This window comes from Callorhinchus milii, unplaced genomic scaffold, assembly GCF_018977255.1.
Source record: "Callorhinchus milii isolate IMCB2004 unplaced genomic scaffold, IMCB_Cmil_1.0 Scaffold3, whole genome shotgun sequence".
Taxonomy (NCBI): Eukaryota; Metazoa; Chordata; class Chondrichthyes; order Chimaeriformes; family Callorhinchidae; genus Callorhinchus; species Callorhinchus milii.
In genome coordinates this window covers 23,436,618-23,451,231 of record NW_024704744.1, presented here as the reverse complement: position 1 = coordinate 23,451,231, position 14,614 = coordinate 23,436,618, and the positions used below count along the sequence as shown (strand labels likewise).

The 14,614-nt window shown below is 39.4% G+C and overlaps 1 protein-coding gene across 1 annotated transcript in view; it reads left to right on the top strand.

Moving 5' to 3' along the window:
• Window positions 1-14,614, top strand: part of LOC103183141 (dystrobrevin beta) — a 325,008-nt gene that overhangs the window by 242,659 nt on the left and 67,735 nt on the right. Inside the window, 2 exon segments of the mRNA XM_042333694.1 lie at window positions 6,159-6,248; window positions 12,819-12,906. Coding sequence (XP_042189628.1) covers window positions 6,159-6,248; window positions 12,819-12,906 — 178 coding nt within the window.

Sequence of the window (14,614 nt, the reverse complement as noted above, 5' to 3'; positions counted from 1 at the left end):
AGGCAATCTGAAAAAAATTGATAAATGTAGAGTAGAATCATCAGCAGAAGTGTGGATATGGTTGGATGGTAATGGAGACGGTCATTGATGTGAAGATGAAACATAGTGGGAAGGAGGCTGATCCCTGGGGGAATGTCAGAGGATGAACCATTAACTAGAGCATTACAAAGATTTCAGAAGAAACAAATTAGCCATGAATATACCTTCAGTGGATGTTCCTGATAGCTTCTCTAAAAGTGCAGTGATGTTTGAGATGATGAATTATTCAACAGTCTTCAAAAATAGAGATGCAAGAAATGCAGAAAATACCCAGGAAAATAAATCAGTGGAGTGGCCGTCCCACAAATAACCCCAACTGTGAATTTGGCGAGTGTTCATCGTGATGTGTTCATTGTCAACCTTCCATTTAGAGAATGCAGATAGAAGGATGAAGAAGGATTGTGTTTTTTGAACACAGATAAATACAGGAAAATCTGCAAGGAGAAAGTTAGGTAAACTAGCAGTGGGGGAGATTGAAAAGATTGCAAATGATGCGCAAAATTGTAGTTACATCTCTTGAGGACAGTAGGAGAGATTAGGATGTGGAGGATCTGGTTTTAGTTATGCAATCATTCATACTTGATGCTGCAACAGAGGAGAGCTGTGGAGGGAGTCCCTTTGCCACTATCAAGGTTAATTAGAGGAGAATGTGAACCAAGGATGGAACTGAACCATCAGTGCCAGAGTAGTGGAAAGAAAGATGAACAAGACTTTCAAAAAACTCCATTAGCAAGGAACTTTTACCTAGCAGTGAGCAGGAACCCGGTTGTTAGTCGATCGTTTTTCTGAGGGTAATAATTGCTTCAAAAAAAGCTTTCCAGTATATTCTGCGAATGCTTTGAGACACCTTGAAGATATGATAAGGCGCCATACCAAATGCAAACATTTATTATTATATAACTAGAAGGAATAACCAAAGTTTCATTGACTTTTCCAATAAAGTTATTTAGTAATTTTAATAGACATTATAAGCTCATATAAATTTGACTTGTTGATGCTTCTGACTATACTGGAACCTTGGTTCAATCCTAAACTTTCCTTTCCTTATGTTTGATGCCTGACTAAGACTGATTTTCTTTACATTGGCCACTTCTGCCCTGATCTCAAATCATTTTCAGCAAGAATTCTTTTTACTCCTTTGGTGTCTCCTGCCTAGCCTCTTTATATGCATTCCTTCCCAAGCCCCCTGGTTGCACCATCCATAAGCTCCAACTGATCCAATACTCCACCATCTGCATCCTCACTCATACCAAACGTCACCACTATCTCCCATCTCCCAAAGGGTCAAATTCAAGATCCCCACCCTCAACTGTATATCCATTCATGACCTAGCACCCTCCATCATAGTGATCTTCTCCTGCCGAATTCCTCTGCTTGTTTGTCTCGGGCCTGCTGTCTGTCTTCTGCCCTCTCTGTGCCACCATCATTAGCCAAGCCTTCATTTGTTATACCCCTGACATCTGGACCTCTGAACCTCCGTCCCTCTACCATTTGTTTATTCCTACTGTTTTATGAATCCTTCCTATCTCTTCAACCTTTGAACATCTCACCTTCTCCCCTCTCCCTCACTTGGTATCTGACCTTGTTTTTGTAAAGCTTTCCGAGACATTATCCTACCCAAAGGCCACTATTTAAAACAAAAACAGAAAGAGCTGGGAAAACTCATTAGGTCAAGCAGCATCTATGGAGAAAGGAAAGTGAGTCAATGTTTCGGGTCCACGATCCTTCATCAGAACTGGGGTATGTTGGGAGGGAGAGATTTTTAAGGACAAGTTGAGAGGGGGAGGCAGGACAAAGATGACAAAGAAGACAAAAAAAGAGAGAGAAGACAAAGGAGAGAATGTATCAGTTGATGGGTTAAAGAGGTAAAACAAAAGGGTATTTTTAAAAAAGGCGGGGTGTGTTGAAACAAAACTGGGGAGAAGAGGTGTTAATGGTGCAGAACAGGCAACACACCAGAGTGTCTGGGGTGATGATTGTAGTGATAACAGAAGATAGCTCTTCTGGTAACAAAAGGTGGGGGGGTGGGGAGGGAAAGGTGAGCTGTTGCAGTCTGAAGTGGCTGAAATTGATATTGAGGCCAGAGGGCTGTAGGGTCCCTAACCGATAGATAAGATGTTCCTCAAGCTTTCGCTGTGGATCACTGGAACAGCATAGGAGACCATGGGTGGAGAGGTCAGACTGTGAATGGGACTGTGAGTTGAAATGGCAGGAGACCGGAAGATCAGGATTGACCTTGCGTACTGAAGGGTCGTGGACCCAAAACGTTGACTCACTTTCCTTTCTCCATAAATGCTGCCTGACCTGCTGAGATTTCCAGCTCTCTCTGTTTTTGTTTCAGATTCCAGCATCTGCAGTATTTTGTGTTTTGCCACTATTTAAATGCTTATTGTTGGTGGTGGTGTGATGGGAAGAAAGGCAAGGTGCACCAAGTTGTTGTATCAACAACAACAAATTACAGTTGTATAGTGTCTTTCACATCGGGAGGATGTCCCAAGGTGCTGGACAGTCAGGGATGTGAACCCGAGCTAGGGATTGTATCAGCTAGCATCAGCCAGCTCTTTGGAAATTATTTTTTAAAAACAATGTTTTAATTCCTAATGGCTGATTTCTTCATTGTTGGTGCCGTTTCCAAGACTTGGAGAGTTATGAAGTACAGCATATGATCTAGCAAATGCCATCAAACTCCACTCAGAAGGCACTCGATTGGAGGGAATAAAATAATCACACATTTTAAATATTTCCTTTGTCCTAAATATTATATCATTTAAACATGAGGTTGCACTCTTTGAACAAATATTGCAAATTAAGGCCAACAGTTCTCCAACTTGTATTAATAATAATAATAATAATAATCTTTGCATTTGATATAGCGCTTTTCACGTCGGGAGGACGTCCCAAAGCGCTTCACAGAATATACTGTAAAGTGAGTTGACTGTATATTTGTGGGCGAACACGGCAGCCAATTGCGCACAGCAATGTCCCACAAACAGTCATAGATTGAAAATGACCAATTTAATTATTGTTTTTGTTTTTTGGAGGGATTATTATTAGGCGTGTGGAGTAAGGAAACTTGCCCAAGGTTTCGCCCTCTGCCTGGAATTGAACTCAGGCCTCTTGCTTGCAAAGCGAGTGCTCTAACCACTGAGCTACAGGACTCCACGAGTATTACTTTAAAGGGAGATTAGATGTCTTTCAGCTCTCAGAGAATAATGGATGTCTGAGAGTAATTATAAGGCAGCGATCTAATGAGAGATTTGAGAGATGGTGCCGTAAACTGAGAGAAAGGTTCAAATGATTTCCAGAACCTCAGGATTAGATGATAGCTTTGAGATCACCCCAGGATATCTATTTGTTAAATACCCATAATAAAGTATAATGGTTTCATTCAGATTGTGGGCTGTTTTTCATGACAGCTTTGAGTGTCCATAGAGTGGCTGTGTGCCTGTACTCCAGTGATGACATTCACACTGAATTCCCTATGTTCGCATTGAAAGATTGCAGTTTTCATATCACGGCATGTTATAAAGAAATAATTTGAATTGATTACTATGATAACCTGCAACGTGTCAATATTATGAAGGCGATATCAATGTGTTGCTAAGGCTGACTGCATGAAGAGTGATTGTTTTCACATGTATATCAGGCAGATTCCAAGCTGTTGATAGTCACAAGTGCCTTGTTTGAACAGATGCATGGTAATTTGACTTTTGTTGCACTGAATCAGTTGTCACCATTGATCCATTTTGCTGACACAATGGTCACAACAAGTATGAGTTAAATGAGCAATAGAAGGTAAAACAGAAGAATAAAAGGAGTGTTTAGCTGAACAGAAGTTGTCATTGTTGGTTTTAATTGAAGCCACTGATGTCTTCCTTATTTGTATAACACATTCATGGAGGTGGTTCAGCCTGGTTCAGTTGGTAGTGCTCTTGCTTCTGGATCACAAGGTTATGGGTTTGAGTCCTGTTTCGGAGACTTGGATGTCATGTTCTAGGCTGATGCTCCAGGGGAGTATCGGATTGTTCTTCGATGATTTGTTGAACTGAGGTCCTGACTGTCTGTTCACATGGACATCAAAGAACCCTGACACTCTTTGAGAAGAGAAGGCTCTTAGCCAACAATTCTCTAGATAAATTGGTCATGAACCTCCTAGCTGTTTGTGCAATACTGCTGTGTGCAAATTGGCTGGCACATTCCCTGTCAAATCCACAGTCACTTTGTTTTATAGTAAATATTGTGAAGCACTTTGAGACATTTTGAAATTATTAGATTACATATCAAATGCAATTCTTATTATACAAACTCTTGAGATATATATTTCTGCTACCCTTTTCATTATCCAGTTTTAATTATCCCATTGGTGTCGTGTTTTGTCTTACTTTTCTTGAAAATTGTAGGCATCTTTTGAATGAAATAAATGATTAACAGTAATGATGATAATAATCCTTTCACGTCAAGAAGATGTCTCAAAGAGCTTCTATGAGGTGGATTTATGTGGGTCGGCAGCTGATTTCATCACACTGTGTGCACAGTGTGGCTTCCTCCATGCTAACAATGGCTGTCTTCCTGCTCATCAGGCCACTAGTCACTTCCTGTGTACCACACACATGCAACAGGTTCTACTGTAGATTAATATTACTTGCAGAAGTCCTTCTTCTGAACTATCAAGTGGCCTGGCATTATCACAGATGTTATTAAAATTCTATTTAGCTGAGTTTGATACTTTGCTGGAAACAAATGATTTCAATAGTGCAAATACCAATCGAATAAATAACCAGAACTTACTTACAGCACACTTATGTTAGGTTGTCTTTTAATACTCATGAAAGTAGTTCCACCTTTAGTCTTTATTGTCTTTTTCTCAAAGATGCTTTTAAATCAGTTTGTCTCTTTCCTGCTCTGGTTTTGTGAAATTTCTTCCCTGATGGTATCAAATAATCCCACTAAATGGTTACTGTCTAGCCATTTCATGTTGGAACATGATGTGCTCATTAGGACCTATCGTAATTTTGTTATGGTTTACTTTCTTGTTTTGTTTTTGGTTTCATGCCTTGTTTCATATTCTTTCTTTAATTTTAAAGTATTGTGTTTTTTTTGCAACGTCCTGTTTTTACTATTGAAGCCTATTACAAATGTCATCAAAATGAATTTATCCAGTGTAAGGATTTGAAATAAATTGTTACTAAATAAAATAAAACAGACTGTTTCAGGCTTGACAGTAAACTCAATTTGATTTTTTTAAACATTAATTTATACGAAATCCATGGAAGCTCTTCATGAGAACTTTATAGTTTCTAACATAATGTTCATTCAGTGGGTTACCTATTAATGTTCATGTCATTTCATAGTAGTTACCTGTCCTGCAATATGAATGAGTCTGATCAGAAGTGCTTATCCTGCTAAGTCTGAATTGTAACTTTTTTGGATTTATTTGGAAAATCTGAATTTAACTCAAATTCTTATAGTAGATGTAATGGTTGTAAAGTAGGGACAAAGGTGCTTTTGAGTTCATGGTCAACATGCTGCAACAAAGGTTGGCGATTCTAAATGTTTTAAACCTGCTTGTCCGATCAGATGAATCTTTAATACTTGGCAGCTGCGCTTTGGGATGTTAATGTGTCCAGTTTGCTGCCAATTTGAGTGGGAAGGGATGAGCGTCAGTGGTGATCGAGAGTCGTCTTTTGTGTTTTGGTAGTGAGAAATAAAGTGTGCACGAGAACAACGTTCTGAACTTAGGAGACTTTATGCATCAACTTCCTGGTGTTTGTTGCTTGCATGCGGATGGAAACCCTGGCACACTTGTGGATATTGCACAAGGCCATGTTCAATTCAGGCCTCTAAACCTTGAGCTTTCCGAATCTGAGTAAGATCTGTCCAATCTCTCATCTCTAGCCAAAAATCCAGCTGTTTTAAAGTGAAGAATAAACTTGTTGTTGCCAAGACCTCACAATGTGTATCGTGTGCTGACTAGAATTTCATATCAATGTCTTTGATTTCTTTTCATTACTGTGTGCTTCATTTTTTGTTTAATCATTTGAGTGTGTAAAATCATGTATACATTTTTCAAAATTCTTTGGTTCTATTTTTTTTCTTTCGTTTACCTCCATTGTCACTAGGTTACACTGCGGGCTGGACTCGGCCAGTCGGTTGGCTGATGAGCACGATCTGATAGCAGTATATGTGAACCGGCTGCAGAATGGCACACGGTCAGTGTTTGAGTTCAACAAACTGTTACATTTGGGGAACAATTTAGAAGCAAAAAAAAATGTTTTGAAATCCAGATGAGTTAATACCGGTGAAATAACTGAAATATCACATTTGGAAATAAGATGTCCAGAGCCCACTTGTGCCTTGTACTTTCCATGTTTTTCACACTCCTGGTAGAACAGCAAAAATAGACAGACGAATGACCTGCATTTTGAGCATCGCTGGCTGAATACCCATTTCTCATCTTCACCGTTTCTTATCTTTTAATGTACTATCGCTCATGATATGTAACAGAGTTTAAGTTCTGTTTTAGTCATATTTATTTTATTTGTTCTATTACTTTGAGACATTGAGAACCTATATTGCTTATAGCCACTTATCACATCAAAACATCTCAAAGTACTTCATAATTGTTCAGTGACGATTATGACTGCCATTTGTGCCATCTAGGTCCCACAGATAGCTGCGCGGTGAATGACCAACTATGATCATTGTTCAGGATATCAGGAAAAACGCCTCTTTTTGAACACTGTCATAGGATCTTTAACATCCACTTGAACAAACACAATGGATTTCAGTCTAACCTTTCACGAGAAAGAAAGCTTTTGCACAATGCAGCACTCCCACATATTGTACCGGAGTCCTGCCTAGAGTAGGAGATCAAGTCTTGCTCACTATCAAAGCTCACACAAATAAATGGCTAGTTGGGTGATGTGATGGGGAGCAATTGTTACCTGTGATCCAACATTCGTGCAACAATCTCTATCATTTTTGTTCGAAATATTTTCAGTGTGTCTTTCTCTTTTGGGGGAAAGGTGACAAGAGTGGAAAGAAAAATTACGTCAGAAAAGGATTCAGTAGGGAAGAAAATAAGAAAAAGTTCCACATGTGAGACAAAAAAACTGAAGTGGTATGGAACTAAGGAGAAATTGAGATTGTTGAGTAATTAGAAAATTGTGCTGATTTTGGGGCAGCAACCAGTGGAGTTTCACAGGGATTTGTTCTGGGTATCTTGCTGTCCACAGTATTCATTATTGATTGTGTTATGTTTCACTTTTTGTGCACTGGGAAAGAAAATTGATTGTACAGGCTGAAAGTAAGGGTAAAATGTTGTTTGATTTTAAAAAGGTCACCATCTGCTTGAAACACTGTAATACAATTCAAAGAGCAGGAATCTTCTTAATAAATCATCTAAACTGCAGAGGGATTCTAACATTTACAGAGGCAAAAAAAAGTCAGCGATTTTGACAGTGATTAATGAAGATTCCAAGATTCGCAATACAGTTGAGCAGGAATTGTAATTCCACTTTTATTCCCTACCAACTCGATGCTTTTTGCTGAATACATAGATTTCAACAAGGTTTCTAACACTTAACTGAACTGATAACTGAAATGTATTGCATTTCCATAACACAGATGTGTGCATTGCATTTTAACACCTGATATTTTGGGATTAACAGGATGTCATCACTCCTTTTTAAAAAAAACACCCTTGATCCCTCTAACGATTCGCTCACAAATTTCAAACTCATCTCAAACCTGCCCTTCCTTGCCAAAGTTTTGGAACGTGTTGTTGCAAATTAATTTCGCTCTCACCTCTCCCTCCACTCCCTACTCAAACCTCTCTAGGCCACGCCCTGCCAACAGCACAGAGACAGCGCTCATCAAAGTAACAAATGACGTTCTCTCTCTCTGTGATCAGGGCGCCCTCCACCTCCTCGTTCTCTTGCACCACTCTGCTGCGTTCGACACAGTCGATGACTCCATCTTCCTCCACCGCCTCCTTCCTCAACCACCTTAGTGGGACTGCAGTCACATGGCTCGAGTCCTACTGAACAAACCGCCAACAATACATCTCGGCAAATGTTTTGTCCTCCTGCCTCTGCCTGATTACCTATGGGATACCCCAGTGCTCCATCCTTGGCCCCCATCTTTTCTTCATCTGCATGCTCCCTCTTGACGATGTCATCCGCAGGCATGCGGTCAACTTCCACATGTTTGTAGATGACACCCAAATCAACTTCTCCTCCTGCTGCTGCGACTCCCAGTCCACTGCTGTCCTGTCAGTTTGTTTCACAGACTCAAGGCCTGGATGAGAGCAAACTTCCTGCAGCTGAATGTCAGCAAGACAGAAGTCATACTCTTTGGCTATCATCACGTCTTCTGGCCAGGCCGCTTTTTTCCACTTGTCTGCCTCTGTTCGTACCTCACAACAAACACAGCTGAAACCCTTGTCCACACCTTTGTCACTTCCTGGCTGGACTATTCCAATACGCTCATCGCTGGTTTACAGATGGGTCTGAAAGACTCCCAGGCACTGCTGATGATAGAACAGCCAGCTTTGCTCAATGGCAGGAGTTGGACGGGCAGACCAGTCACTAGGGGCTGAGATTCTTCCCACTTAACTCCTGTTAACCCTGCAAGCCCAAATCCTAATGGGTAGGATGGTGTTAGTTGGTTGAGCAACAGGAAGCTTGACAGACAGTGCTCATGGTAGCAAGTTTTGCAGTTTTAGCTGACAGACAACAACAGTTTCCCAACACATAGCAACAAGAACTTGTATTTACAATACAATACAAAATTACATTTGTGTAGCGCCTTTCATGTCGGGAAGACACTCAGGGATTTGGACCCAAGCGAGGGCGCAGGGCGGGTTGGGATCAGGGGGAGTGGAAGGCAGGGAGGGTAGGAGGGTGGCTGAAGGCATGGTCGCAGGTGAGGGTCTTGAGACGTTCCTTGACGGAGACAAGGGAGGGAGTGAGGCGAAGGGAATGTAGAATGGAGTTCCAAAGGGTGGGGGCGGAGAGGCTGAAGGCCCAACCGTCGATGGTGGTGGGGGACGTGAAGCAGGCTGAGCGGAGGGAGCAAACAGGTAGATATGGGATTAGCAGGTCACAGAGGTAGGATCTACTTTAATTACATCTAAGGGGTCCTTAGTCTTGACTCCTGCCAACTTGCACCTAATACGTTCACGAGTTAGGTAATAATAATAATATAATAATCTTGCATTTGATATAACGCTTTTCACGTCTTCTAGACATCTCAAAGCTCTTCACAGAATAGACTGTAAAGTGAATTGACTGTATATTTGTGGGCGAAATGTGGCAGCCAATTGGGAACAGCAGTGTCCCACAAACAATCATGGATTGAAATGATCAATTTATTATTTTTTTCTTGAGGGATTATTATCAGGTGTGTGGAGTAAGGAAACTTGCTCAAGGTTTCACCCTGTTTAATCCTGATGATCAAGGTAAGCGAGGTGAATCCATTTAGGGAGCTGCAGAGAAATTTCCATGTATAGGTGGCATGCATATATGGAACTCTATCTGGTTTCAATACTTTTAAGTATCGTTATGGGTTTCAGACAGCTGATTGGGCCAAAAAAAGTAGCTGTATAAGCAATAACTGATTGATATGCAGAATTTTTAATTTCACACCTTTCCTTAGATTTATATTTAACAACAGTTGCTAAACAAATGCTATAAAGTGATATGAACCACACAGTTAACCGTTTCCTCTTGATGCAACTAAGGATCTTATAATCTTCACCCTGAGATTGTGACTATTTTTAAGATGATTGTGACCATTTAGAGATTTGCTGGTAATGCTATGCCTGGAATTTAAAATGTAATAAAAACAATGTGTAAGGACTACTCTAAAGTAAGCAAAGAAGCCTATCTAATTTCCTTCACAATACATGTTCTCTCATATTGCATTTTCACTTTTGATACAAATCATAGAATAGCCCTAACAAACAAACAGTGCATAATTTGAAAGACTTGATGGCAGTGGCACTAGGCAGTCAAGGTGCAGTAGCTCAAGAATAAAAGCCCTGCAGTCTTATTCAGACAGTTTGTGCAACGACTGTGTACTTGTTGTGTAACAAAGCTAGGTTTCTAGTTCGGGCACTTCATCTAGGAAGAAGGGAAGAATGATGATGATGCAACATTTTGGACACTAGACAGTATTGATTGATGCCCAGTGGAAGGAAATTTAGGGTCATGGACCAGAGAAATATTTGGGAATGAAAATTTAACACTGAATTTTTAGCTTGAAAGTCCATTGGTCCTGAAATCACAAGGGTTCTAGACAGTAATATATACATTTCTAACAATATTCATTTTGCTGTCACCATGTGGGTGTTACCATTAAGGATCCTGGATAATAAGTTCTTCTGACAAGCATAAAATATTGAGGGCCAGTGGAAATCAAAACTGATGAGTTTTGATCGTTCCCCTTGCGATGAACATACACTGAAAATATGCAGCATAAATTTAACCCCTTAAGTTCAGAATTTATTTTACTTTTTAAAAAATATGTTCTCTTCAAAGAGAATTTTTGATCTCATTCATAAATACATAATGCATTTGAATCAACACACACAGCAAAAAGCTTTCATTTAGTTGAATGAGCCATCTCATTCATTGGAATTCCTTTAGTGAAATAAGTTAGTAACCTTTACCATTTCCTACCTGAGGCTTTCATTATCAAGTGTGATTATAACATTAATAGGGTGAAATCTGCGATCCACATATATTTATCAAATCAAATAGGCTGGCGGCAGTCCCCCAAAATGTCACTGAACAGGATTGTGGTTCCTGAGTCATATTTTAAGTTGGCATATAATTGGAGACAACTGGCAAAAGGATGATTTGTTTTTGTCACAGTGACCTGAGACACATTATTCATACCAGTTTAGATGGCAGAATTGCATAGATGTTTTGAGAAATTGAACATACAACATATCTCACATGACATATGTGGTCTGCATGGAAATCTCTGTAGGCCTGATGTGGAAAGAGAATGAAACTGGTATATTGACCAGGTTCAAATGAAACTGAGGCATTTAATGCCCATTAAGTAGAAAGAACTATGCCCAAATTCAGCACCTCATCTTTTGCACCACTTTCTCCTTCTTACATGGTATAAAGTAAATGTGTCATTAGAAACTCATGCTAAATTCAAAGAACACAAGAACTAAATTGTAAAATACCTAAGAATAAACTTAGATTTACTGACTAGTCAAATTCCCAGTAATAAGTTGCAAATACTTGTTTAATAAACTTGTACTGATTCTACCCCGGTCATTAATCCTTCACTGTGTGAATGCCATCACACAGTAGTTACCTAGGCCATACTAACAATTAATATCCACAATGATGTCGTTGGTACCCAAAGCGAGATTGAATGACTTCATTCAGTTTTCTATTAAGTTTCCTATAATAAAAGTAGCAGTGATTTCATCAAAGCAGTGATGAAATTGCAACATTTGGAAGACTGTTATAATATACTTGGACTGTCTAATAGTTCAGATTATCATTTGAAATCCCTTGATCAGAGTTGTGCCTGAATGGTGACCCTGTTAAATCTTTTTCTTAGAAATCTTGGCCAGAGTATTCTCTTCCAGAATAAGTATATTCATGGCTGAATGCTCAAAAGTACCATTAGTTATAGCCATTAATCTAGATATTTTTCAATATCAAGGTCAGGCTGTAAGAATTTTGATGGGGAATCATTGATTGCAAGCCTGCTGAAATGAATAGAACTGGAAGAGGCTTATTTTTCTTATTGAAAGGGCATGAGAAATTCCACTTGTTTCAACAAAATTGTGATTCTCAGAATATAGGTCAGTCTTGAAGGTCTGCTGAACACATGAGTTGTAATCATTCCAGTGACAATTATTTTAATTATCCAATTATAAGAGGGTTGAATAAATCAGACAGACCATTTGGAACCTTTATTGCTTCAGATCATATTTGGTAAGATTTTATTTTTTATGTTTTGTTGGAAAATCTCCTATTCCCATCTTCTGCCACCCTTCCACCTAGCAAATTCAATATTATTTGCGCTTCAGAATATCTCAAGAACTTTACTAAAGTCCTAGAAGAGCGCAGAGGGTGCCTGTGAGGTGCTCTGAGCCCGGCCCCACTTTTGCTTTTCGGGAACTTTGAGTCATTTTCATTCGACGAAAAGAAAACATCTTGCTTAATTCAAGTTTGGCAGAATAGACTTTTGGAGTGAACTCAGAACCTCTGCCAGCTTGTTCAGCCTTAATCTTCCATTCCCATTCCCAGGCAAAAAACAGGACAAACTTAGAAGATTTGCTCCTGAAAACCAAACGTTCTTCTTGACATTTCACAAACTGATGCAGGTTATGAGTTGGAGCAGAAGCTGCAGGTTTTTACTTTGGTCATTCATCATGGGAATCTCTTTTTGCTACATGGGAGTACATTCAAATGCATTTATCACTGTCCTTTAAAGTCACAGAAGCAAAAAATCCTCCCATTATCTATTTGAGTATATTCTGAATCAATACAAGATCATGCAATGTGTTTCTGGTTCAGTCTTTCACAGCTTTAGGAATTCTTGTTCATAATTCTTAAAAGTTTTTTTGTAAATATATTATCATTAACTTTAAAATAAGAGACAAAATATTTTGCGTTGTTTGATGAGCGTCGGGTTGTTATGTTATTTATATACTGTAGTAATTGATGTTGTAGAATATTTGCATAACAATTACAGCTAATTTCTGGTGGATTGTATAATAATTTCTCTTTATTTGTGTTCAGTGTCCTCGATAGTCCGAGCAGATTGGATGAAGAACACAGGCTGATAGCGAGATATGCTGCTAGACTGGCTGCAGAAGCTGGAAACACAGTAAGTACTGATTGCTGCCTCTTTCAGTTTATCTGTTTCTCTCCAGCAATTACATCCTTTAAGTCTCCAGTGTCCAACAAATGACAGCCATCCAGTGCAAAAACTATGCATGACTGGGTTTGTGCAAAGTGAAGAATGATTAGCTGGCAGAGATACTCTGTAAACTAATTGAGGGCTTCAAGTAATAACATGAGTTTTGAAAGTGAAGTATGAGTAGTTTATAATAGTCACCTGAGAACACTGTTGAAGGGGGAACTAAGCGAGAGAGGAGATCAGCATCTCTGAATCGCTTGTGTAAACAGCTGAACCTACTGGGGATAAAATACTTGTGGTCAAAGTTGCACTGTTGGGTGAGTTGGGATCTTCTTAACAAAAAGTTCAGTCATGTCTAGAACCTTTTACTGTAAGTGGATGGAGAAAGGCATGGGATGAGACAGGACTAAAAAAAATGTCCCAGATGATTTAGATAAATAGGATAGAGTTTAATAGATTGAAAGTAAGACATGTTCTACAGCCATTTCTCATGAGCCTTTTTTTAAAAAAATTCACAATTAGATTTTGGGAGAGGGAGGCTGCCATTTCAGGTCAAACTCTAAAAGAATTGTTGTCAAACACTTGCCATCCATCGGGAATAATTAGTTTAAATAATAAGCATTTGTCAGAACTGACCGAGGAGATTTATATATCTGATTTATATCTTGAAGGCTCGGTTGTGTAACCTGGAAAATGTGTTAGTCCCATCTGAAGCTGCGTGCTGGAACTCTGGTGCTATCTGACACTTGAGTTACTCATCTGAGGAAGGCAGGATTTTTTAGTTTTTAAGCACAAAAGCTGGACAAAATGTATTTTCTGCTGGCTGAGTACAACAAAAAAGTCTTATAAATATAGTGCCTTTCATGTAGGGTAAAATCTTGGAGCACTTTAAAAGTACGGGGGCAAATGGTCAGGTATGTGTTAACAAGAAATATTTGTGTAAGAGTGAGTGGTAATAGAAGGTAAACCTCACAGCATTTATACTCCTGTGACAGCTCTGACCAGCCAAACCTGCTGCACATGTCACCCAATTTGCAGAGTTCCATGTTAATAGTTGTTGGAGATTATGGATTGGATATTGACTCCTTCATCGTGACCATTTTGATGGGAGACTGGAGGAAGCAAAGGGTCTTTGATAGGGGAACTAGGTCAAAATGAGGAGAGATATTAAGCTCTCCTGTTCCTCAGATAAATTAATGATCTGAATTCACAGACCCAGTGTCAGATAATTACATTTACAGATGACACCAAGTGAGTTTGGATCCCCAGGTGTCATACTCGGGCTGCAGAGTGCTCTGATCAGGCTGTGTCTAGAGAACTACTACGGCTCTGGTCACTGTGGCGTAAGGGGGCTGCCCACACCCTTGATGAACTGCAGAGGAGAGCAATGAGAATTAATCCCCAGTGTTAGAGAAATGAGTTCTGAGAAATGATTAGACAACTCAGGAGGCCCTCAGTGAGGTTTATAAATTTTTTAATGGGATTGAAAAAGTAAACCCAGATCAATACAGACATGATGGGCCGATTGGCTTCCTTCTGTGCTGTATGATTCTATTAATACTTTGGGATACAACAAGGCAATAGAACACAAGGATTTAGAGTTGAAAACCAATTTCAGCACAGATACCAGAAAGTTTATCTTTACGCAGAGCATAATCAACAACTGGAACAGGTT